The sequence below is a fragment of the Lissotriton vulgaris genome, chromosome 1_1 (genome assembly GCF_964263255.1).
Source record: "Lissotriton vulgaris chromosome 1_1, aLisVul1.2, whole genome shotgun sequence".
Lineage (NCBI taxonomy): Eukaryota > Metazoa > Chordata > Amphibia > Caudata > Salamandridae > Lissotriton > Lissotriton vulgaris.
The window spans coordinates 1,407,588,040-1,407,615,308 of NC_141685.1; the positions used below are offsets into that span (position 1 = coordinate 1,407,588,040).

The 27,269-nt window shown below is 42.5% G+C and overlaps 1 protein-coding gene across 1 annotated transcript in view; it reads left to right on the forward strand.

The window, feature by feature from the left end:
• The window catches only part of PRKAR2B (protein kinase cAMP-dependent type II regulatory subunit beta), a 428,684-nt gene extending 401,729 nt beyond the window's left edge, over window positions 1–26,955 (forward strand). Inside the window, exons 10-11 of the mRNA XM_086967160.1 lie at window positions 12,371–12,509; window positions 19,959–26,955. Coding sequence (XP_086823286.1) covers window positions 12,371–12,509; window positions 19,959–20,092 — 273 coding nt within the window. The 3' untranslated portion in view covers window positions 20,093–26,955. The remainder of the gene's footprint in view (window positions 1–12,370; window positions 12,510–19,958) is intronic.
• Window positions 26,956–27,269: the final 314 nt, after the last annotated feature.

The window sequence follows — 27,269 nt, forward strand, 5'->3', positions numbered from 1 at the left end:
AACCTTCCCCGTTGGCAGTCAGCGAGGAATGCTTTGAGGGAACTTCACTGGCTTCCTATAGCTGGAAGAATACAATTTAAGGCCATGTGTATTTTACACAAGGCCTTTCATCGCACCGGCCCTGCAATTCTTCAGTCCCTGGTCACTCCCTATGCTCCATCTCGTTCTCTTCGGTCCAGCTCTTCTCAGTTGGCTACTCCCATCAGAGTCAAGAAGGCGCGATGGGGTGGCCGCTCCTTCTCACACACTGCGGCAAGGCTATGGAACACCCTCCCTCTGCCTCTGCGGGAAACTTTAAACCATCTCTCCTTTAGGAAAACTTTAAAAACACACTTGTATACCACATTCTGTTGACCTGCCCTGAGCCCTTGCTAATTGAATTTCTGTCACTAGCGCTACGAGGCCTCCGGGTAGATAGCGCTATACAAGTACTGCTTCATTCATTCATTCATTCATTTTTGCTTTTTTAACTCCTGAATATGTACTGTTCATTTACAGATATTTAAATGTGGTTGAGTGTTGCAAAAAAAATAACATCCTACAGCCTTTCCTTTCACACTTGCTGTGCCCCAGCAAGATTGTCACATAATTAATTTTACTTTTCATACTCTGACGGCAAAATGAGTGGAGTTTGTAAACACCAATCCCCATAAGCAGTAATTTTGTCAGAAGACATAATGTGACATTTGACCTCTGTCTCTGAAGCGCAGCATATGTGACAAGCTAAATACAGAATTTAATTGAATCTTTTTTTTATTGCTTGGAAGACTTTCATGACCCACCAATGATCAGCTGAAGACCCGCCAGTGGGTTGCTACCCACAGTTTGGGAAACACTGGAATAGAATGATCTCCCCAAACTCACATTGTTTTGTGTTGACTTTTGAATTTGTACTGATAATACCTTCGGTTCGAATCTAATTTCTGCTTATAGGCACACTCAGCTTTTTTACCAGCTAGTAGATTATAGTGGTGATTTTGAGGACCAGCCAATAAAGATGTTGGCTTAAATTAAAAATAAAGGCATCATTGAGTCAAGTAAATCAGGTAAACCTCAGACTTGATTGCAACAGTCATGTGTAGAAACTCAAAATAAAAAAGGAGAGGGACAATATGTAAGTAGCCTGTTATTTGATTTGTGTTAAAGCAAATCTAGGAAAACAATTACAGATTTAGAAGAAAGATTCAGTTAACGGTCTGACTTTTGCTGAACTTGACATTTTGCTGCAGTTTCTAGCTGTTACCGGAGAAGCCATGTTTGTGTGAGGTTCCTCCTTGTGCAAGACAGGAACTTATCTGGGGATTCACCTTTACTGTTCAACATGGACACATGCATGTAAGGCTGCAGGTTAATATCACCAAGTGTATCACAAACATTTGGGGTCTTTTATACTAGGCACAGGGGTGTAAATCTGAGGAAGTGTTTGTCACTAGTTGTTATTTTGATGAGTCGCAAATGTCATGGCCTGCCATTAAAGGTCCTCAATGCAATGAGTCTCCATTGTTTTCTCAGCTAGTGTAATCCATTATTCACTCTTTGTTCCTTCTCACAGATTCTTCACGTTGGTGAAAGTTATAAGCATTTGAGAGTGTAGTGTTAGTACGTGGTGTATTCTCCGCTCAGTGCAGGACATGCTGGATCTATCTACATTGTCACCTTTCAATTATGTATTCCTTCTTTACCCATTCAACTACACACCTAGACGCAACACTTCTAACGAGCATTAGCAAAGCTAGTTGGTTTGGCATTAATGTACTAACACATGCAAATACAGACATTCTCAAATGTGCAAATGCTATATGTACCATGTCACTGTGCAACCTGACTCATGGCACCACAAGCTCGGGGAATAAAATATGGGCACAGGCATCAAAGGCACGGAAAGAGGCAGGTTGCATCAAGATGAGCATTACTAGTCTTGCACATTTCTCCATGCCTGTGTTTACATCTGCTGGCCCATTAAAGATAGACCTACTGGCTTTGCACTTGTCATGCAGTTTGGACTTGAAGAGCACCAAGGAGGATTTGTGTATGCTTTGTCCTTGTCTGTAGATGGACTGGAATGCAACCTAGAATAATGATCAGTGGAAGATATTGTACTGCTCAATGTTTTAGTTATTCCCAGTTGGTACAGCTGTGGTCACCACTTTGCTGGTAGCTCTTGATTATGGTTGTTGCCCTTGCTGTGGTAGCAGCTATTATCACAGCAGTGGTTCCTGCTATTGTGGCAGGTGTTGTTGTTGTTGCTGCTGTCCCTGTGGTTACACTTGTGGTCAGTGCGGTTGTCCCTGCTGTGCTAGCTGTTATTGCTGCTCATGTCCCTGCCATGGTGGGAGTGCTGTGATCGCTGCAATAGGCGCTGCTCTTGCAGCAGATATGCGTATTGATGTTGTGCCAGCTGTTGTTGCTGCAATTGGTTTTATACTGTAGCAAATGCAGTTGCAGCTATTGTCACTGGTGCTATTATAGCTATGACGGTTGCTGTGGTCCATGCAATTGTTGAAGTTGTTTGGTTAGCTGTTGCCCCTGCTGTCCTTGCAGTCATTGTTTGCTATAATCCCTGCAGTGGTGAGAGCTGTTGTTGCTACTCTTTGACTTGCTCAGTTGGCAGCTTTGGTCTTTGCTGTGTTTCCAGCTGTGGTCAGTGCAGTAAATTTTTTTGTGGGGACACCTGTGGTTACTTCTTCAGTCTGTACCATGTTTACAGCTGTGGTGGAAACTGCTGTCACACATGTAGGCCCTACTGTGTCCTCACAACTATGTTATCAGCTGCTGTTGTTAACTTCAGCGGTGGCTTTGATAACTCTTGTTGCTGCTGTGGACCTTTCTGTTGCAGAGGGTGTTGTTGCTTCTGTGGTAGCAGCTCTGGTTGATGTTGTGGCGCCTGCTGTGGTTACCGCTGTGGTCCATGCCCTGGTGATAGCTCTGGTCCCTGCCGCCATTACAGCTGTGATCGTTGCTGTGGTTTCTTATGTTCTTGCAGTTGTTGTGGAGGAAGCATTAGGGTGTGCATTTGGCTACTAACTTTTACAAGTACAGAGTATCTGCTGTATTGCTCTGTTTGCTACACCATATGTAGTTCCTTGTGGAAGACTTCATAAACTGTTATTAATTGATTCCACAGTAGAGTAGCCCGGAATGCATTGCTCTGGAGAATGAGTGCTAGGTGTTTGATTGTGTGTGTTAGAATGTCATTTAATCCGTAGTTCTTTCTGCAGTGGTTGTTTTCATGAACACATTGATTGTCTATCCATCTGCAATGAAGATATGAATGATGCATGGGGAACATTCAGATATAGAGTACTTTATGAAAAGTCAGGAGTATGGAGATGCTGTCAATATGTCTGAGGAGCGTGATATGTCTGAGGAACTAGGGGGCATATTACCAACAACTAGCGATAATTATCGCTAGGTTGGCTTAGCGGCAATAATTTTATCGCCGTGTAGCGACGATTTTTATCGCTCAGGAGCCTTGATATTATCAAGGTTTATCTCCTAAGCGATAAAAATCGGCCAAAATGCATGAATATCGCTGAAAAGTCAGCGATATTCATGCATTACCGAGCTAATGCTCTTAGCCATGTTATCCACCTCCCATTGGATAACATGGCTAAGAACTGCTCAGGGCAGGTGTTAGCTTTTGGAGATATTCGCGCTTAGCGCGAATATCTCCAAAAGTTGGTAATAGGAGATAGCGATGTTAGCGACTGTTTCCAGTCGCTAACATCTTGCACGCCCACTTTGCATGTCATTAGTGATAAATATCACTGACATGCAAAGTGGGGCCCAAGATGGTCGCTATCTCCTACTATCTGTCGCTAACTGGTGTTAGCGACAGCTAGGTGATAGGGAGATAATTTTATCTCCGCTTTATTGGCTTTTAAAGCCAAAAAAGCGGAGATAACCCCCCTTGATAATATGCCCCATAGTTCCTGGCAAAGTGGGCAGGTGGGTCCGTTAAACTTGTGTAGTCCTGCTCTGTACTGCTGTGTGATGCAATGTGCCTTGGACCTGATGTGGCATGTAACAGGTTACTCACGTCAGGCATAAAAGCTAGGGTTAATGTTGTCTTTCCTTCGAATGTGAGAAGGATCCTGGCCTCATATTGCAGTCTGCTAGAGGTATGTTGGAATGGGTAAGTAAAGGCTGTTCACATAGTATAGATGGGCTTTTAAAGTTACAATTATTGAGAGGGAGGACAGGAATATCATTATTCACCTCACAATTCAATGATGCAGGAAGGATGCTTTGACAGCAGAATGTCATTGAGGTATACGTTTTAAAAGACTTAAGTGGAGCAAAGAGAGGGTGGTCAAGATAGTACAGGTACCGCCCTTTTTATGTTGCCGTAGAGAAGCATCCCTTTCTTGTCTGGGCTGTGCTTGGGTTGGTTACAGGCCTTTGGATGCATCAGTTTTAGCAGACATCTGTTCTTACAAGCGATGTCAAGGACTGTGTTTCTCTTGATTTTGAGATTGTTTGTGTGTCACCAGCACTGTTGTGACAAGTGTGTCCACAGGACCGGATGAGGGTTGCCAATAGACTGTGACAGATATTGAACAGGAGACGAGTCAGTATAGAGCCCTGAGCCTCTTTGCAGGCAAGCAGAAGCACTTCAGAGCCAAAGGTGGCTAGGGAAACCGTATGCTATTCTCTGAGAGGAAAGGAAGTATTTAGTCAGGGGCCAAGTTTTGGATTCTCTGGTGGTCCAGGCAGTTTATAAGGGCATGGTGACTCATGGTCTTGAAAGCTTCTAAACGGCGCAGGTGCGGGGGAACTGTTGCACCTTCTATGTCAACCTGTTTCAAAGGTCATCTTAAATAACCTTCTGGAACCCACGGCACCACTAAGGGAGAAATGGTCCTGTGAAGTTGCGGACCTTGATGACACAGACTGGCAGGAGGCAATGGCCTCGCTACGAGAGGTAGGCATCCCCTCGCGTCTCCGACTAGTGCAGCTCAAAATTCTACACCGCATTTACTACACTAGACGCGCCCTGTATAAGATGAAGAAAACACCACATCCATACTGCATTAGAAGCTGTGGGGAGGAGGGCACCTTTTACCATACCGTTTGGCACTGCCCGACGATTGCAGACTACTGGAAAAAAGTAATGAGAACTATATCGCAGGAAGCCGGGGTGTCACTGGTTCCGGAGCCTAGGGGTGTTTATTAAATATCTGGGAGCCAAAGGACCTTACTCACCCGGAGCAGGACTGGACTACGCTGGGGATAATGGTCGCTAAAAGTGGGGGGCGGTGGATGTGCCGACTCTGGCCGCCTGGTGCAAGGATATGGACATGGCTATGGTGGCCGAGAGAACAGTATTCATTAATCGTGGTTGTCCACAGAAATGGAGTAAGATCTGGGGCGCATGGAATATCTTCAGGGGAACATTTGTGAACCACCACAGGAACAGAGAGAGGAAAGCACGGATGAGGAATATTGAAGACGATAGCACGGACTATGAAAGGTTTTGGGTTGCAAAATCCAGAGAACGATATGACACTGTATTTATGATGAATGTGTGGATGTTGTGGGACTATGTAATGATGCTATATGACACACAAATGTACCATTTGACAGTTCTTGGCTTTGCAGCTACTGAAACAATAAAAAAAGTTATAAAAAAAAGGTCATCGTAAATGGAGACTGAAACAACATTTGAGCCACTCAGTGATCTTTCTCTTCACCGTGCTCGGTGAGGTAATTGATGGTTTCAAAGAACACCCATTGTTTCGGGAGCACTGCCCAGTTTCCTCTGACCCGAGAGTGGACTATGTTGCTTCATAGTTAAGCGTTGAGGGGGAGGGGGGGGTCTATGTGGGCCGGCATGGGAAGGGAGGAAACCAACGCTCCGTAGGGTTCTGGTTGTTTTTTTGCCATTGTAGTGTCCTGCTGGACACGTTCTAGTGTCTCAGTAGGTACTTGTGCATCAGCCACTCCTTAGCAGTGCTTAATTTGTGCCGGTGCTTGCCGGTGCTTAGCACCGGGACTTAATTATCAGGGCCGGGGCTACACGCATTTAGTGCACGTCAGTCAAACTGATTTATAGTTACGTACTGCTTGTGTTGTTGATGAGAGACTAAGTACTTGTTTTTTAAATTCTACTTCGTGACTCCTCCGATTCTGTCTTCAAGACGTCACTTCAAGTTACTTTAAAGTTAATACTGTTCTTCTTCAAGAGTTAACTACTTACGCTCTTCCTCTCAATCAGGCAATGGCGTCCCAGCGGCGTGGATTAGTAGGCGGGGACACTGAGTTTGGCAGGGCGCCTGGTCTTCTGCAGGGGTTGGGGCTGTGCGCGGCAGCAGGAAGCGTGCGCTGATTTTTTTTTCAGATTGCCTGCAATGCGGGCGCATGCTCAGCTTTGCCACGGCCCAGCATACCCGCATGGCTGCACCTCACCACCGCACCGGCGAGTACTATCGTGGTTCAAAGGCCGCCGTTCAAAGTAGCCAGTAGCGCGGGCCGCGACCTGGGCGACGTTGGGCTGCGTTGAGGTGGACTCCGACACGAACCTGCGTGTGCCATTCTGTTTCCTTCCAGGTAATTGTCAAGTGCTGGGATGGCGGGCAGTAGTCTGGTTCCAGCCCTCGAGCCCCCAGGCCGGGCAGCTGTTGGTTCACTTCGACAGCAGCCTGGTGGCAGAGCCGTCCCACGGCTTCTGATGAACGGTAGAGGCAGATAGATTGAAGGTCGGCGCTCTTTTTTTATCACAATATATCACGAAGCGCCACTGTTCCGTTTGTTTTTACCATCATGCTCCAGAAATGGAAAGTGATCCCTTCGGATAAATGTGCCGTTTAACAGGTTCCAGCATCCTGCGACTCCAGCATTAGGGGGGGAAATAGAAAACGCTCTACGGTATCTATTAAGAGGAACATACCCAGAGCTCAACTAAAGGGAAGCGCTGACATCAGTTGCTACTGTAACCCCACTCACTTCTACTTAATTTATAGGGCTTGGGAAGGTGAGAGACTTAAAGCAGCTACCAGATTTCGAACTTTTGACTTCGTTATTGCACAGATTTCTGCAGTGGATGCATAAGTCTCTATGTAACATAACCAGTTCTGAGACAACGTCAGAGTCAGCGAACTCGACCCTCATTAGAAGAGTTCCATTCACACTTTCTGCCTCCTTCCAACCATCTTGTCTGTTTATCCTCTGACCTTTCTATCTATCCATTCATCATCCTTTCACTTTTTCTTCCGCCCACACATCCAACTAGACTTTAATCAATCCCTATATCCTTTTACTGTTTCAAGGATACATTCATGATTGCACCTATCAGTACGTCCCTTTATCCATCTCTGTACCCCACAAATCCTTTGTCTATTCCCTCCTTATCATTTCCCACACCTGTTCATTCTTCCATTTACTCAGATTCACTTGTCAATCCTTTCACTCTTTAGTCCATGATTTCACCTTTCCTTTATTCGTCTTTTCAGCCTTTTATTTTGTACAGCCTTTCACCCTGCAATCAATTTATTCACCCTTGATTCCTTTCACACATTCATCCGAACAGTCCCCTTTCCTTCGTTCTTCACTTTCATGTTTTCTTCCTTTCAATTTACCCTTCTTCCCTTTCTTTATTTCACATTTGTATCTATTCATCTTTCTTCTTTACTTTTACATTTACCTCTTTCAATGGTTCCCTATTTTTATATTTTTTTACTTCTCCGCTGTGCCTATCAGCCTAAGGACACAGCCCTCTGACATAACATTTCTTAAGGGTGCTACATTAACCGTTATCCGACAAACATATAGACAAATGAGGCCCATAAATAACGACTATTTTAGAGGCAGTGAGTTTACAAGCCCAGGGGGCCAAGTGACACCCCGCTTAAGCTGCTAAATGGGGGGTTCGCCACGCCACTGCTAGCTGCAGTCACTCATGAAAGCACTACAGGACGTTGCTTTACTTGTGTCCAAAATGTCTTTTATCTGTACCCTTGTCCAGGATCTTAGAGTACTGAAAATGTGTTGTCAGCTTCTATTTTCTATGCTAAAGGGTCGATTGTCACAAACTGCCCAGGAGGACAGAGGTCATTTGCACCTGCTTCCTGCACCACCCCAGGGTGCTTTGGTGTTATAGAAGGGGCTGCAGATTCTTATATAGATTCTTCTATAATATGGATGAGAACGGTGCAGAAAAGGGGATGGCACAATCTCAAAGGGCTTTACTAAATTTGCATAATGGTGTGGCTCCATGCAAATAACAGAACATCTTGACTCTTGGGCCCATGATGCACTGCAAATAATCCGTTGGCAGGTGGAATGATTGTACACCAATTATGAAGTGATACACAGTCGGTACATCCCATTGACAACCCTTAGTTGGGGCATGGAGGTCACTGGGACCCCCAGTGATACAAACTGCAGGTGAGACCCAGCCCTCTTTTTAAAGAAGCTGGGTTTACTGGTAGTTTTACACTGAGTTGCAGATGCGTGGCTGTCATAGTTCACGCTGGGGAGAGCATATTTTCTTCTGTAATCATGTGGGTTGTCCCTGTCTTGCACCAGGAAGATGCAGCTAAGGGTGGGGACTGTCTGAACCCAAAGCTGACTATTTTCAGCTTTATTGAGCTTTTAATTAACAAGCCACATGTATGAAATATGCGAATTTTAAGTGCACTGATGCAATAATGTGTTCTAATCATAGCACTGTTATTTCTTTAATTTTTAAGTCACAGAGGAATTGCTCTCAGATTTGTGAACATATGACAAAATGCATGCAAACCTGCTTCTCTCATGTCGCGTGACTTGTGCGGCGCCTACTCGATTACCTCTCTGAATACTTTTCAGTTTTCTATCCCGGTGCCGCCTCTTCCATCAAACCCATTAGCACGTGTCACGGTGCTCCTGATTTTAGCCATGTGGGTCGTGTTAGAGGGTATCCAGGCCCTTGGGCAGGTGTGTAGGTGTGGGGTCCTCTAGGATGCTTAAGTGGAGAACTAGGTCTTCAGCTTCCTGCGGACCTCAAGAAATGAGGAGGTAGCTCTAATGTGTTTAGACATGTGGCTGGAGCCAATAAAGGATGTGGGTGGAGTCACTGAAGGTTTGTGGGCGGAGCCGGGGAAGTGGGTGTGGCCTACTAAAAAAAATGTGAGCACCTGCACTTCATATTTTACAAACTAAGCACTGCTCCTTAGAGGGCTGTCCATGCATCCAGCATCCAACAGTGACGTGGGCATGTTAATAAAAGGCCATAGGGCACATGCTCGTGGCTTGGTAAGTAAGTATCACAACTGTGTCCGTGTCAGTTATTACTAAATATGTGGGCCTAGAGCCCACCATTTTACAGTCACCAGGACGCCAGTTATTGAGACGGAAGTGTTTATTTTTGGTAGTAGGTGTATTGTGCTTGTTTCTTTAGTGTGCCTTTCAGGTTCTCAGCTTAAAGGTCATTGGCTTGTGAATGTTCTTAAATTTGGTAGTGAAGTGTTTAGCTCAAAGATAACACAGGCTTGTGATGGGTGTTTCGGTCAGTGGCAAGCTGTAGCTTAATGTTAATATACTAACCATTATGTGCATATTGTAGAAACCCCATATTACAGTTGCAGCACCCCCTCCTTCTTCCAACAGGATTCAAATAATAATGATGAAATATTAATAATACAAACATGGGAGCGAGCGCATCATTGTACTGTGCTCTCTCCAAGGACATGCAATATTCTTAGCCATATCCGGCTAACTTAAAAATATAAGCCTCTATAATTTCAGTATTTTCTCACCGCTTTTGAAGGTTTGCGTGATCAACAATACATTAATGTGCTAGAGTTTGAGATCCTCTAATGTTCTCAGAATATTAACCCCTTCGGCGCTTATGACGGAACCGTTCCGTCACACGCCTCGGGTGAGCTGTGCTAGTGACGGAACAGTTCCGTCACGGCCCGCTCGACGCGCCTGCGCGGCAAGTTCTATTGAGCGGGCGCGTTCGTGATGTAACCATTCCGTCACTAGCACAGCTCACCCGAGGCGCGTGACGGAGCGGTTCCGTCACAAGCGCAGGTGAACCGTGCGACCCCACCCCCTAGCACTGCGGCGGAATTGCCGCCGCAGTGAAGGGGTTAACATTAATATCCATATTAATATACCCAAGACAGGGAGCTACGGGCGAAGTGCCTAAATTTTCTATTCTGTGATACTCATCTATTCTATGTGGATGGTACATGCTTCTGTGGTTACGATTTTTGTAGCTAGCTAAGGCAACAACTTCTACTAATGTGAGCAGACCTGTCTTTGCCAGTTCCTATTCCTATTTAGATACTAAGGCCCTGCACCAGTGCAAAGTGATGCATAGTGACGCATATTCTTTACTTTCCAGCGCGAAGAGCCTTTTTTTCAGTACAGAAACCACTTTGCATCAACAGGGTTTTCTGGGGTGCTACTTGTGCGGATCAACACAAACACCCATAGAGTTTGACACAAAGCCCAATCTACTGAAGCAGCCGAACTGGGTTTGTGTAAAAAATGAATACCTCCTTAGCGCAGACATTAACTAGGAGACATATGCAATGCTTGGGTTTTTTTCATTTCTCAGAAAACCCAAGCATTGCACATGAGTGGATGTGCACAGCACACATTCACCGTGTGAGATTCTTCTGTTTGTCTAGACATATGAGTTTGTACTGGAAGGGTATGCTTCCAGTATAAATCTTAAGCAAGACAGCTCACCCTCACCTCTACGAGGCTGTGCTTAGAAAGCTTGCACAGGGGAAGACAGCAGCAGCAAACCAATCTTAATAGCTCTGCCCTGTGCTTTCCCCCTTGTGCAGCGCAGCATAGCACAGCAAATTAGGTTGCTACATAGCCATGCATGAAAAAATATTACATCTGGGCCCACTGCTGCTGTCTTCCCCTGTGCTGGTGCACACACAGGCTGCCTAACCCCACATACACATTTGCACCATAGTGCAAAGATATATGCATGATATCTAATCAGTAGCGGCTGCTACTAGACGGTCTTGGGGAGGGGGAGCAGAGGGAATAAAAAAAACCACTTACCTGGATGCAGCAGCTGCATCTCCTCCGTCTTCTTCTCTTCTTCCAGGGCAGCAGAAGGCACGCAGCGTACCAGACTCCCCTGACCAATCACAACACTGCCTTACAGCAGTGTTTTGATTGGTCAGAACACCGTAGTACAATGCTCAGACAGGGGCTGGGAGACTGGGCATGTTCTCCACCCGGCTTTAATGCAGCCTGGGTGGAGAACATGCAAAATGTCATGCGCACTTAGGAAGCGCCTACCACTCCTCCCCCAGCCTCTAAACAGCCCAGCCCCGCCCCCAACCAACTGAGCCAGTACGCTTAAATAATATTATAATAACGTTGTTATTATCATTTTATTTTTCTGTTTTTAATTCCTCAGTGGGGCGATGATCCACTGACTGAGCGGTGGAGCTGGCACTGTGTTTAACATTGGTTTTGTGCTGGGAGGGTAGCCTTCCAGTACAAATACTATGCCTCGAAAACGTAAAAATATTTCACACAATCAGGGCCAGATTTACTGAGATTTTGTGTTGGGTTTGTGGCACTTTATTTGAGCCTACCCTATGCGAAAGCTATTTTGGGATTGACAAAGCCAAGCAAAGCACAATTTGCGTGGTTTGTATGGTAGAAGGACTGCAATGAAGCGCATAGTTCTTACTACCTTGCATTACTTTGCATCAGGTAGGTGTTACATGAGTAGAGCACCAGCGTTTCAGGGTTCGATCCATGTATTTTGCTGCAAACCCATATTTATAAAGACTTGTAAACATGGGTTTGCACAAAATGTTGCGCTTACCCAAAGCTGGTATAAGGAGGAGAAATATCTTTATTTCTCCTCGTTTTACTTCTTTGCATGTTTGCTACATTTTGCAGCACACATACAAAGAGGAAATAGCCTCGAAAGGTAGTCGTTGTGCAGGAACATTTCACTGCCTGCATAAAAACTATCCTGACCACAACACAGGCTCCCTTGCAACATGAAGCAAGGGTGCATGCTTTGGCACTAGGCAGCCACAAATGCACCAGCTCTAGGAGAGAGCAGACTGTTCCATATCTCAGTAAATATGGCACAATTCTGCCATCTCCCTTTCATGGAATGTGGCACAGCATATTGTATTGGGTGAAATCTTAGTAAGTCCGGGCTTGGATGTGTGATTTACACAGTTGGACAGGTTGAGGGATAAAGAATAGATGCCCAACATGCACATATAAAATCTATCAATGTAACCAGTCTTTTGCTGTCATTAATACCATATGTGATGTTTAGTGAAGCTAATAACCAATTCAAGTAGAAAGAAGATATATAAAATGTGTTATTTTTAAATTAACTACCTATCCTTTAATAAAGTAACTTTTTGCATCTTTTCCTCATCAGAGTAAATCGGATATGGAGGACAATGGAGCAGTGGAAATTGCTCGATATTCCAGAGGACAATATTTTGGAGAGCTTGCCTTGGTAACAAACAAACCTCGGGCAGCTTCTGCATATGCTGTTGGGAATGTCAAGTGTTTAGGTACTTGAAGTCTTTCGCTTTTTAATGCCAAATGAATTCTGTTTGCACATTAGGTGGCGTTGTTCAGTTCTGTCATCCGCATAGTATAGTACCATTAAAAAGCATGGTCTAACATTACTTGGAAGATCTCATCATTACTGTTTATTGTTTGTCATGTAACTGGTGAAGTGTACTAGACAATTGGTGTGATGTCAGGACTGCATGTGACATTAGGTGGAAGTTAAGACCATTTTCCCTGCTTTGTTTTTCTGTCTGTGGGTCTTGGTGAGGTCTGTCCTCGATCTAAGCTTCTTCTAGACATTTCTTAAAGTATACAGGGGTGTGAAATTTAATGAAATATCTACTTTTCCATGGGGCAGGTTGCTTCATAAATCTACTTGTCCTGCAACAAAATCCACTTGCCCCGCAACAAAATCCACTTGCCCCTTTGGTGCCATGTAGTGCAGAGACAAATTATGGCAGCAATCCCATTACATAATATCTAGATATAGCCTCTCTGATTATGCCAGGGCTCATACCATAGTAGTGTTTGAATACTAGCAATTTCCTTATGTTACCACATTTCCACAGATCTACTTATTGGGTCTGAAGGTAGTAGTAAGCAATAGTTCCAGGATAGGAATGCCCATTTGAGTCTGTGCAAACCACTAACTTGCATGTTTTAAGGGTTTTCACCAACTCTTCTCTAATCTTTTCCCATACTGAGAAATGTTGGATATTTACTCATAACAATAGCAGACATAAAACTTCTTCCAGAGTTGGGAAAAAAGTGGTTGAAGGGAAAGAACTTGCAAACACTCAGATTGTCGCATGAGCAACTCTACACATGCATATTTTCTCAGGCTAAAATGTAGGGGCATATTATCAAGGGGGTTTATCTCTGCTTTTTTGCCTTTAAAAGCCAAGAAAGCGGAGATAAAATTATCTCCCTATTACCTAGCTGTCGCTAACACCAGTTAGCGACAGCTAGTAGGAGATAGCGACCATCTAGGGCCCCACTTTGCATGTCAGTGATATTTATCACTAATGACATGCAAAGTGGGTGTGCCAAGATGTTAGCGACTGGAAACAGTCGCTAACATCGCTATCTCCTATTACCAACTTTTGGAGATATTCGCGCTAAGCGCGAATATCTCCAAAAGCTAACACCTGCCCTGAGCAGTTCTTAGCCATGTTATCCAATGGGAGGTGGATAACATGACTAAGAGCATTAGCTCGGTAATGCATGAATATCGCTGACTTTTCAGCGATATTCATGCATTGCGGCCGATTTTTATCGCATTTACGATAAACCTTGGTAATACCAAGGTTTATTTGCGATAAAAATCGCCACAGCTCTGCGGTAAATTTTTGTCTCTAACCAAGCAATAGCGATAATTATCGCTATTGCTTGGTAATATGCCCCGTAGTTTGCAAATATTTTCAACGAGTACTATTTTTTGACCTATTTCTATAAAGTCCTCTGATTTCATGAAAGCTGTATATCTGTACTTAATGCAAGGACATATACAGAGGGTGCACTTTTGAGACTTTCTTAATTAGGGCTGGCATTGCCCATGACCTTTTGTGTTTATTTCAAAATTCTGTCTCTCTCTCTCTCTCTCTGTCTATCTGCTGCCTTCACTGTGAGTGACCACATTCTGCTTTTTCACAACAAGGAGCATATCGGCACACAAAGTAGTTTTGTTCTGTGCCAGGAACTACTGTGTCAATGTGTGCTTTTTTAGATCAAACCAATTTTTGCTTTTGCCAATGTTTGTTATAATGGTGAGGGCTCAGCAGTTTCCAGACCAATAAGGTTTCAAAAAAACCATGCCAAACCAAGTCACACATTGCCAAAACTAAAAAGCTGACCACCAATTTCAGACCTACTGGCTTTGCCAATGCTTCTTTATTTTTAGGTTTCCCATAATCTTCATCACTCTTGCACCATGCAAGTGATGCAAGAGTGACACAAACCTTGCATGTGATTTATGAAGCCATGCAAGGCCACTTTGTATGGCCCTGAGTGGCACCCCAAATCTGGAGTAAGGCAACAGTCCGCAAACTGCTGCATTGCCTTACTCTGCCCTGGGAAGGCATTCCATGGGCACTGCGTGGGTGTTCCCATGGTTTCTGACGCATTCCTAGATTTACCAGAACTGGTAAACCTTGGAATGCGTCACAAAAATGCGCCTTCCCAGGAGAGGCTTTACAAGGCGAAATATCTTGATTTCTCCTCCTTACTTCCTCTTTCTATGAGTGCATAGAACGAAGAATATGCCTCTCAGGATTGTTTTTATGGCGGAAGATTCCCCTTCCTGCACTAAATCAGTCCTGCATGCAAAGCAGGCTCTTGCACCATGGTGCAATGGTGTCTATGTTAAGTTTGAAATCATGCCTGACTGGAGTGTACTGAGATGTGTGCATTCAGCTGTAATAAGTGCTGGGCACTTATTAGAATGAGGTAAGTACCAGATTACCTTTGTTTGAGTTATTGAGCAACACTCAACAAACCCAAGTTTATACTAGAAATATATACTTCCAGAGATTAAAGAATCAAACCTTGGCTAAAACCATCACAGCTGGACACACAAGAAACTACAATGTGACTATTCAACAACTAGTTTTACGCCTCCAGCTTCGTTAGTGAAGAGCATAAGAATAAAACATTTTCCCATTAATTATATCAAAATCCAATACTATGATATGGGAGAGCAGTCTATGACGAAATGGAGATGAGGCCAATTGCTATAGTCACTGGGAGGGGCAGGGAAGATGAGTACATTTGTAGCTCGGTACAGATACAGTATCTTCATGGCAAAATGTTTGTTTTAACTCAATGCAAGCATTTTGCCCAAGTTAGGTGCGCTTTCTTTCATCTGTTAAAAAAGATGTTACTCTTTCATTTTGTTAGAAACATTAAGTTCACACTTGTGCATTTTGTAAGAAAAGATATGGAGTTCATATTAAAGAATTAATTAATCCAGAAGACAGATGTGAGCCTAGCTGTTCGGTTGAACATGTTTTCTTGTAGTAGCTACTTATAAATATCACATCTCAGTCACATTAAATGTAATGTTGTTAGTTCCTTTTTTTTGGGACCATTACAATTCAAATAGACCTAGTGCTCATGCTTTCCGGTTTCTCATGCCAATCCGAGGAGTCGATTTAATAATTCTTCAGTTCCACAAGAAGTGCCCATGGTTATATTGTAAAAAGCTGGACTTCTGAGGCAGGCCTGGTCGATAGTGGATACTTTAGCCAAGCTTTGACGAATCTTCCCTTACAACTGGCCAAACAAATCTTCTGACTCCCTCGGGTATCATATTTGTTATTCTGGAATGGCGAACAATTGGACTAGCTGGTGTTTGCTTATCCAAATTGTGCGCAATAGCTGCAAAAATATTTTCTTGACCTGCATCTGTGCAAAATGGAAGATGAAATGAGATGTACGAAAATGAGCTCTGGGTAGCCACATCTTTCTATATATTAGCAAGACATATTTTATGTAAATACTTTAGGGCTAAATTCCTGCAGGTGGACCCATTTGAATTGCAACAATTTCACAAGTGAAACTTGAAGTGTCTCATTAAGGATTACCGCACACGCCGACTTCAAATTGAGGAGATTATCCATAAAGAGAACCCCATTCTCTGCAAAGCCATCTGCTCAGTGTTCAGTCTGTGCACAGCTCTCCCCTCTAGGTTCAGCTCCCAACCACCTGCGCTTCTTCATACCTTTGATCACCAAGATTCCAACCCAGAATACCACCTCAACATTCTCTAAACACCTATACACTACAACACTTTATTTCCTGACGTCTTTATGCCCATTAATCATGCTTTTGTGTGAAATGAGGGTGCCTTATCTTTCACGCAATCCTCTAGAATAGGCTGCACATCCTATCACCCTACCACATAGTCAATAGACTAGGCTACCCGCGACATATATATAGGCAGCTAGAAACTGACATTTAGAGCTGAAACTCATACAACCTACCTCAGCATTTCCATTTCATTTATTAGACAATTTAATAAGTAATTATGTGTATAGTCGCATACCTCTTTGAAATGGCATATTTTTTTCTGTTCTTGGCTGGTTATGTGGTTTAGGCTCCCAAGTCTGTTGCCGTTAAAGTGCCCCCTAGGGCATGTGATCATCTTGAGGAATTCAAACACCTCATTGTCTTGGAGGTAAAAGTAATGTGGAGCCTTTTCAAAGGGGAAACAACCTTTATAACGCAACTTTTACAACGCACTACCATTACAACAAAACTTTTACAACGCAACATCGATTACATCGCATGCTATTACAACGCAACCATTACAACGCATGACACTACAACGCATACCACTACAACGCATGTCATTACAACGCAGTCATTACAACGCATATCATTACAATGCATACCATCACAAAGCATAGTACCCTTACACTATACAACACTTATCCTACTGTTGCACCCCCTGGAGTAGAATAGTAATTTTTACCCCAACACTATCCAACGCTTTCCCTACTGTTGCACCCCCTGGAGTTAGAATAATAATTTTTACCCCTACACTATCCAACACTACCCTACTGTTGCACCCCATGGAGTTAGAATAGTAATTTTTACCCCTACACTATCCAACACTTACCCTACTGTTGAACCCCCTGGAGTTAGAATAGTAATCTTTACCCCTACACTATCCAATACTTACCATACATGCAATGTAATGGTATGCGTTGCAATGGTATGCGTTGTAAAGGCAGTATGCGTTGTAATGAAATGCGTTGTAAAGGTAGTTTAAAAATTTTTGTTGTAATGGCATGCGTTGTAATGGAATGCGTTGTAATAGATGTTGCGTTGTAAAGGTATGCGTTGTAAAAGTATGCATTGTAACGTCATACATCCTTTTCAAAGAATGTCAAGTGATCACATTAGATTGTTGATCAACATAGAGAATGCCATATTATTTCCATATTTCTGATAATTCATCATGTAGGTCTATTGAGAGCAAGAGATTATCCCTGAATAAGCTCTAATGATACATCTGGGAAACCTCAAACGTGTCGCATATTTGAAACCTTATCTTCGATCTAAACTTTTAAAAAAATTAAGTAACTAACTCTAAATAGAAAAATGCTGGTTCCGTTTATGAAGTAAAGAAATAGCTTCTGACCATCTTCCTTGTAATACAAACTCACTGTCTGTGCCATTGAGTTCCTTGGGTGGACCACCAGCATGAGCAGATAGTATCAATTAATCTTTCACATTCTGCAGTGAAATATTTAGGGTCCAATTACGAGTCTGGCGGTCCGAGGACCGCCAGACTTATGGTGGCGCGTGGTGGCCTATCCAGCCACCACAGCACCGGCAGTCCAAACGCCCCACTATGAGTGGGGCGGTCGGACCGCCCTGGGATCACTAGCTCCGCCTGGTAACCGCTGGAGCGACTGTCAGAGGCCGCAGTCCCGCCAAGCGTATTACTAGTTTTCTCTACTCCAGGGTTTACATGGCGCTTCTTCCTCCATGTAAACCTTCAGGAGAGTAAAGAAAGTTGGCCCGGCCCCCCTATGCCTCAACTGCACATGGATGCACACAGGGGGTCATAACATGTGCCCCCGTGTGTATGCACATAGGTTCCTGCATGGTATGGACTTTCAAGTCCATGCTGCGCAAAAAACCTTGTAGTGCGGTCCCATTGCGGTGCCTTTTTCAAAGGCACCACAGACCTTAAAAAAGGCACCACCTCTTTGCCAGCCTGCCAGACTACTTAAAAGTCGTAAACTGGCGGGCGGGCGGCAGCGACCTTCGGCTCTGCCAGAAGTCATATAGGGGCCTAACTGTTCAATACTATGGGCCCGATTACGAGGTTTACTGTGCGGCGGTGGGACCAGCCTGCCACCGCATCACCTAAACCACGTGAGGACCGCCTGCCCAATAATTACTTTTATTGTCATTGAAGGACATTTTCTTTACCGTTCCCAAGGCGGTGCCTATAAAATTAGCACCACAATGGGAACGTCAAAGGAAGTTCCAGCACGGCATGGACTGAAAACTCCATGCCGTCTTGGAACTTCTGTGCATGCACACAGGGGGGGCACATGTTGTGCCCCCCGTGTGCATCCACAAGGTGTGAGGCACAAGGGGGCCCTGTAGGGTCCCCTTTCTTTCCTCACAGCACTACTTTCATGGAGGAAATATCTCCATGAATTCAGTTGTGGTGACGAAAGTCGTAATATGCTTGGCAGGACCGAGGCGGTCCCGCCAAGCATATAGATGCCTCTGGGCCACTGCGCCACTGCCAGGCAATGGCGGTTCCCTGGTGGAGTCGCGGTCCCAGGGTGACAGGACCACTAGTATCTTAATGTGGCGTTCGCAAGAATGCCACATCTGTACCACCACGAGTCAGGCAGTCCTCAGACCGGCAGACTCGTAATCAGGGCCCTATGTGTTGCATCATTTCAATTCATTTATAAACAGAGCCTGTGTGCGTGTATTGGAATTTAGATGACACAAACCTCACTATTAAATAACTGAGCAATGTACATTGCAAAAGAAATCAAACAATTCAGGATTTTGTACAATGAGAAAGGAGTTTTCTTCTAATGGGGGTAGGGGCTGGGAGGAGCTTAATGTTCATTGATGATGCAAGCTCTATCATGTCACTTTATTCCATGCCACCAGCTGTTTACTGCTCAAATATGCGTTTGACCCAAACTAAATTTCAAGAATTCCAGCGGCACAAATTCATATGAAGTCCAGAACCCTTTGATAGGTTATAATGTGAAGAACAATAGAATGTCCAATATTAGTTTTAAAAAAGCGTGCTCAAACACTTCATAAACTTAAAGGATAACGACTGAAAATGACACTCAATGCTTTTGACCAAATTCAATAGGAAAATGGCCACATTGGCAATTTTTAAGAAAAAAGACATTTGCTCAGGGCTCATTAAAATTTGGATTGCTATTTATTGTGTTGTGCAGGTTTATTTATTTTGACGCATTTTAAGAAAACTCTAAGCAAAAATGTTACCAACTATTTACATTATCTTAATTCTGCTTCTTACACTATGCCTCATATCCCCAATATAGATTCAGTCTAATAGATACGTTAACAAGTTAACACATTGAAAAATAGAGATTACCAAAGTACGTACCATGCATAAATATCTCCCTTTAAAAATATGACCTGCATCTAAACCCACTATCAAGCTCTTGCTCTCAACTATTTAGGAGCTTGAGAAAAAATATTAAATGAGCATGCCCTAGTTTATGTGACTAGTGAATTTGAGAATTAAAAACAATTCTAAATTTCGTAGGGCGATATTTATGCAGAGTTTATATTTTGGTAGTCTATAATTTCGATTTTAAGATTTGGGGGGGGGGCTGTGGTTTTGCCTGCATTCAAATATATGTGAAAGTAAACCTGCAAGAGCTACGTTTAACGTTTATGCGTTTCACTCTCTTTTTTTAATCTAGTTATGGATGTCCAAGCATTTGAAAGACTTTTGGGACCATGTATGGAAATCATGAAAAGGAATATCGCAAACTATGAAGAACAGCTAGTTGCCCTATTTGGAACAAACATGGACATTGCTGATTCCAGTGCATGATTGACAAATATACAGCGCAACATGGCCTGTTGCAAGGAAATAGCACAGTAGTGGTTAGTCCACTGGGAATGTGTCTATCTTTGTGTAGATGCCAAGCATTTTCTGTGATTTAGTTTACCACTTTTTTACATATTATAACGAAATGTATCCGCTAGCTAAATAGTGATTTAATAGAGGAAAACTTGAGCTACAACTTTTCTTATGTGTCATTTTAGGAAGTCCATTGCCCATGAAGATATAGAATTCATTCCGCACTAAGAAATGGTTTCAGGTTTGCTGGCCGAGTTAATGAATTATGGTCCCCAATAATGTTATATATACAAACAGCTCCCAACTTGTTTTCCCCAAAAATTGCCTACGTTCAGTTCAGCTTGCTCACATCTGCATCGGTTTGTCAAGGTATTGATATATCGAGCCTACATACAGAGAAACCTTAGAGGTTGTGTCCTCGGGCGCCCATCGTTCTAGGTCTTATGACTTCAGCCATTAAATTGTTTATTACTTTCAGCATACACTGCCATGAAAGACACTCTGGCAGTCCCTACCTCTGGTTATAATTGTGCTCATATTAGCAACAGAGGTTAGTCTCCTTTACAGATGAGGAAGAGACAATCAATGTATGCAATTTCAGAAAGAGTACCCGAAGGAATCCTCAACTGCCTTGATACCTTTGAGTATTAGTAGAGATTAGAATGATAAAATGGCTCTATGCCTTGACATTTCCCTTGGTCTGGCAAGTGTGGATCAGTTCTGCTATTTGTGATTCTCAGTATTCACTTTGATTTAGATGCCATATTTAACACAGTACATCTACTCTAATTTATTATGTGGCAAGCAAAATACCTAAAATGGAATCCTGGTACTTGTTCAATAAGACACTCCATTTCTTCATTCACCCAAACCATTTTGATTTCTGAATTTCTGAAATAGTTTGTTGTTTCAAAAATAATGCCTAATGTAAGGCTGAGCTAATTGGGCAGTGTACTGCATTAAATGTAAAGTAGAAACATGTTGTAGTATACCTTTTATGTATGATGTACATGTCAATATTGAATGAGCTGGGCATTAATTATAGAGGCCTTGAATAAGCCATGCAGCCTATTTGTGCCATAGATTTACTCTATTGAACGTTAGCCCCAATAGTTGCAATTATGGCCGATTGCTGCAAACTTGACCTTGTAACAGCTACTCATAGCGGATACTTTATTGAAATGAGTATCATCCCTGTCAAACAGCAGGGGTTTTGAAGAGGCGCCTCAGCAACCCCCGTAATACAATAGTGCAATCACTCTACAACGTATTACAACCAGGCAGTAACCATTACTGGCAAACAATCCCAGCAGAAGGTTTCTATCGCCATAAACCTTTTGCAAAATGGATGCTCTTCACTCCTACACTTTACCCATATCACAAGCAAAATATTTGTCTGCTTACACACTTGCCTAGTACAATGTGTGCAAAGAGAGGAAATTGCATATGGTATATACAGGCACCCACTCCTTTCCACAGAGATTCTCCATTTTGCAGCCAGCGTAGTTGTTTCAATTCTACATCATTCATTACTTTCACAAAGGCTCTTCACAGTGTTATTCGATTTTGCCTTTACATTGTCAATTGTTGTACAATAGGAGGCAACTCGGCACTGCTTTTTGGAGATTGTATGCAGCCAGCATTTCACAACAACCGGAAGTATAACTCTCAACTCTCAATTAGTAACGGCTGAAGTGTTTTACAATAAGCACCACAATTCAAGATGGCTTCCCAACCGTTTTCCAGCACTCTCAGCTAACGCAAAAGACATCCCAATTACCAAGCTGTGCAAGAACACCTCTTGGCAGGAAACGTGTACCTGCTTGCTAAGGCAGGGAAGTGAATTCTGGTTATTGCAGTCAATTGTCTACGTGCTTTTAGGTAGTGTATCCTGATACCGTTACATTTGGCTGCATTGCATTTACTATATAACTCCAATACGGGTGAGTCAAAGACGATTAACCCAAATAGAAAAAAATCAAGTTGTATCAAAAACACATTGAAAAACCAACTGGTTTGTGACATAAATATATTCGTGACAATACGTAAGAGAAACTATCCACTCTGTGACCACATTTCAGAATCCATCAAAACTGGCCTGATTCACAGTGCAGTAAAATTGCTTGTATTAGCCCTAGGTTACAGACATTTAATGTAAATCAACCTACCTGCAATATTCCTAACAAATCTGACCTCTGCAGAGGCAGCTCAGATAGTAAGAGCATGCATTCTCTTACAGCAACTAACTAGAATTTGGTTACTGAAGAACCGTTTGATACACACAACACAGATGAGCGGCAGATGTATTAACTTTTGGTGGAACGCAGAACAGCAACCAAGCTTAGGCCTCACTTCTAGTGCTGCCACTAATGCCACCTGAAGGGTGAACCTCTGCTGCATGACATTCAGACTGTTATTTGAGAGCTTCATCTAATTCCAGAAAAGAAATTATCAAAGAACAAATCTAAACTAAATCGGATTGTGGACTGCTGACCATGCTGTCCTCTGATAATTCTACATCATAGCCCATGTAGGGCCCCCAATGTCCTCTTCCAAAATCTATCCTGTGGAATCAATCTGGACCAAGAGTGTAATGCCAAGGCCTTTGTTTGTTTTCCAAGCGTAAATGTGATACTGATTTCTGCCAGGTTCTTTTCACTTTGCATGCCCACCTTCAAAGTAATTGCATTTCCCACTGCTTTCAACTGATGGTTCCATCCAAGCACCCCGGGGGGTCAATCACTATAAAGTGCCTTCTGTAGACAGTCATTGCATCTCTGGTATGTCTGATCATGCTCTCCTGCTTCAATAACTTTTCGATACTAAGAAGAACTTATAGTGCTTGGTGAGATTCTGCAATCTCTACCCTCTTGCTGCTCACAGTGCATTGTCTTGTTGAGGTAGCCATCTTTTCCATACCACAGGCCTTGCAGGAGAGAAGAAGCTTAGTACTAGTTCTGGCTTCTTACTGCCTTCTCATTTAGCCTCGTCACTTGAAGTGCACCTCTGCTTCATCTGGAGAGTTTAAAAAAAAAACTTTAACAGTGAAGTGATTTCTCATTATCTCCTTCCCTACTGGAAAAAAAGTGAAAAACCCTATGCTCAGCAACCTTTAATAATAGCGGCTTCATTTCCCCACCCCCATTGGTTATCATTGGCTCACATGAGAAGCTTGAGAGCCAATCATACAGTCACCGTTTACATTCCTCCATCCGGCCAGTACACATACACTACCTTACTTGAATATGCAAATTATTCCTTCAAAGGGTGGTATTATAATCAGATCATACTGTGATCTGTTAAAAGCCAACAACCAGCCAAACCCGTATTTGCCTTGGATCATCTCTAAAATCTTCATGTCATTCCTATGTCAGCAACACAGATTCCTGACCAATTCAGATATGTGAATATATTTGGAGCCTTTTGCCATACTGGACAGACTCACTGCCATGCAATGTCTTCCTACAGCACTAATCTTTGGTCCATCACCATGTGACTTCTACACAAAGGTACTGGTTCAAAATTTAGCTAATTCCTGTTAAGTATGTTTCGGGATTCTAGTGCATTTAGTAAACTTTCAACAGTGAACACCTAGAGTGGATTAGCCTTTACAAGATGGGTTGATGTGAAGAACTCTAAAAGTGTATGGAGGAGACCGGTGCAAACAAGAGCAGAGTAGAGCAATAGTAGCTGGTTCTCAAGGTTCAGTTGACAGGAAGCATAGAAGGCGGAGAACATATGCTAACAGCTTATTGTGTTCCAACCTATTTGTAGAAATGATGACAACGCTAAATTCCTTCTGTGGTGCTAGGACGAAGGCATATATTCTTCCGCCACCCAGCAAGTGATATTAAGGAGGACCGCTGATTTGTCATTTCCCATAGGAACAGGCTCTCATGTTCTTTTTAAGTTATCTAGATTGACTTCCTCAGACTCACTAAACATCCTCGCCATCCGCAATTCAATGAGGATTCCTTCATTTTACGTCTGACCTGTTTATTCATAGATGCTCTCGAGCAAATTGGGCCTAAGAATAGCTGAGGCAAGGTACTGAGATCCTCAGTACCAGTCACATCCCAATGATATGTGCACGCAAATACTCCCCCTCCGCTGCAGACCATGCATCTCAGGAGGCCCCTGGTCAACATTCTTTCACCGGAAGGTCACCCTTGCGGGGATAATCATATATTAAAGGCCAAAGTGGATCTATTATTGACAACAGACCAGATCATTACAATTGCCTAGCCATAGAATGTTCCAATTGGGCAAACTCCTAACACCCAGAAGTACTGTACACCAAAAAAATATATGTATGAGGGCATACACATGCATTTCACAATACTTATAGAGAACCAGAATGAACAGTCACAGACTATATGTCTGTACAAGTAAACCTTAGCAAGGCATCAGTGTTCATTTGCTTTTCTAACACTATATGATTCTACAATGTCAGAATCTTTCTCTCCTCCTTGGGAAGCAACATATTTTTATCTCTCACCCACAACCTTTTCATTACCCAACTTGTTTTGTTTCCATCCTCTCTAAGGCATCTCTCTTTCAAGGTGAAGAAGTTCTTTTCGCTCCCATTCTTCTGGGCAACCTACTGCACACCCTGAGAGCATGGGGTCAGGCTTTCTGTGCTCTTGCTTTATGAAGAAACCATATTGTATTGATCTATGATACTAAAATGGCACTTCCGCCCTCTTTTCTCTTAACATTGATCAATGTTGGTGTTCTATATCCTCGCGCTGATTTCACCCGAAAAAAAGGAGCTTCATTGTTTCGTCCATGATTTTTTTTCACCAAAACACAGTCCTCCGCACTTTACCTTAAAGCCGGATTCATGAAAGTAATCTGGGACAAAATCCTAACTTTACGACTTTCGGTATTCACAAAATGCATTTTGGAGTACTAAAATTAGGAATCCTAACTCAAGTACTCCTAAAAGCATTTTGTGAATACCGAAAGTTGTAAAGTTAGGATTTTGTCTCAGATTACTTTTGTGAATGGGGTCAGTAATTTTTTGTCTCTGCATTTTGTTTATTTTTTCAAGTGCACAACTATTGTATTAATTTTATTTTATGATCTTGTTAGCTACCCTTAGAGCTGTATTTGTTCAGGTCTGTTTTATTTAACATATTTGAGACAATGTGAATTATGGGTCTCTGTTGACAGAGAACACAGATCGGTTTCACAAACCAGATTTATATTCTGAACGTTACCCGCAACCAACAATGTATTTGGAGACACAATGATATGGGCACGCTGGACAAGATTGCAACCAGAACTGCAGCAAGTGGAGGCCTCTACACTACAAAACAAAGATAATGAACCGATATGTCATATTATATACTGTTTCACAAGCAGACTTTAGAAAAATTACTGGCCTTGAAATATATTCAAGGGATGCCAAAATGGATGTGCGGGGACAAACTGCACCTACCTTGGAAAAGTCGATACCCAGGTTGACACATTTAGGTTCAGGATATCAGTCAAGAATTTAACAACTATCCGAATCATATGAATTGAATTCACAACTTAGCTTGCATTGCAATGTAAACAATTGTAGTGTCCATTTTGTCAAGATTAGTGTATTCAAAATGTTAAAACAGCTGTATGTAGTGATGACTGGTACATATCATATATTGAACCAAATGGGAACTATTTTGAAACTTTGGCGGTACCTACATAATACAGAATGGGCAAACGCCACTGTGATGTTATTTAGAAATTAATTTTCAAATACAATGTATTTGTATATATTGATTTCATTATGTACCTGTGTTAAAAATGTTCATTCGGTGCAGTTTGCACAGTCACAACACATTATAAATAATAAAAACAAACATGGTACTTTTGAAACAATGAAACGTTCAGTGTTCACTATATGGTCCTAGAATATTATCTGTAAACAAACATGGCTCAGCGACCAAGTTCAGGGTAATGAATGGGATTGAATGTTTTGAAGACCAAGTCCTGTTCAATAGATCGGTAATATGTATATAGGCAATTCTATGTAAAAAACTTGAAATGATCAGCATTGAAATTTCAAAGTATTCAAAGCAAGACAATGATTTTTGTAGTTTCAGTAAATTTCAATGTTGTTAATTGTCATTGATTCAACTCTCTCCCCTATGTAACACCCCCCCCCCCTAAATAATTGCGTTCCGACATTCATCCCACCGCCCTACCACTTTACCCTGTGTCTCCCATTGTCCCCAGGCTGGTTTTTCACAACTCGCACACTAACACTCAGCAACAGAGAAGCAAGATTAAAAGAACAGAAAACAAAGTTACACACTTTTTGCAGATTTACTGCTTCTGGTGGTTCAGTTTTCATAACTGCTACTCTGTGCATTTTTAGAATACCTGTGAATTTTAAATTCTCATGCCACTTCTCTTGAATTCTAAGCTATATGTTTTAGTGTGCGGATGAATTTAAATTAAAGAAGTACAATGTCAAAGGTCACAGCCTGATGTAAACTGATACTCATATTTTCCTCATAGAGTCCTAGCTTGCAGCCGTGATTCTGCTATCAAATACATCTAAGATGGCTGCCATATGTTTGCATTGCTATGATTTTGTACCAGGTGCTTGCATTGACTGTTACACACAAGAGATGTGATGAACATCCAACAGCCGATCTGGCTTAGTAATTAAAATAACTTTATTTGATTGCACTAGTTAAACATCGACTCTTCCAGCAACTGCAAATAAAATTGGGTATGATTTTATTAATTCGAATTAACACCACGAAAACCGGTCACAATATTTTCAGTATTGTTGGTTCTATTTCATTTGACTTATAATAAACATTACTTTTCCAATAGAACTGAGCCTGTTTCTTACTCACAGAATCTTCTAATCTAGTCTTAACCTGATAATGGCATTTGGATTCCTCATGTGGATTTTTCATCACTTACTATCCATTTCCTTGTTAAAATGTTTACCTACGGGCGGGGCTGATGAGGGCAGGGGCGTAACGCAGGTATTTGCAAACCCTGCGGGACACAGGGGGGCCGAACACCTCAGCAACCCCCAAACACTTCACAGGGGACCAATCAATATGCATGAGATATGGGAAACTCAGGGAACCCTCTTCACATTCGGCTTGTGGCCCTGTCATTTTACGTTCCGCCACTGAAT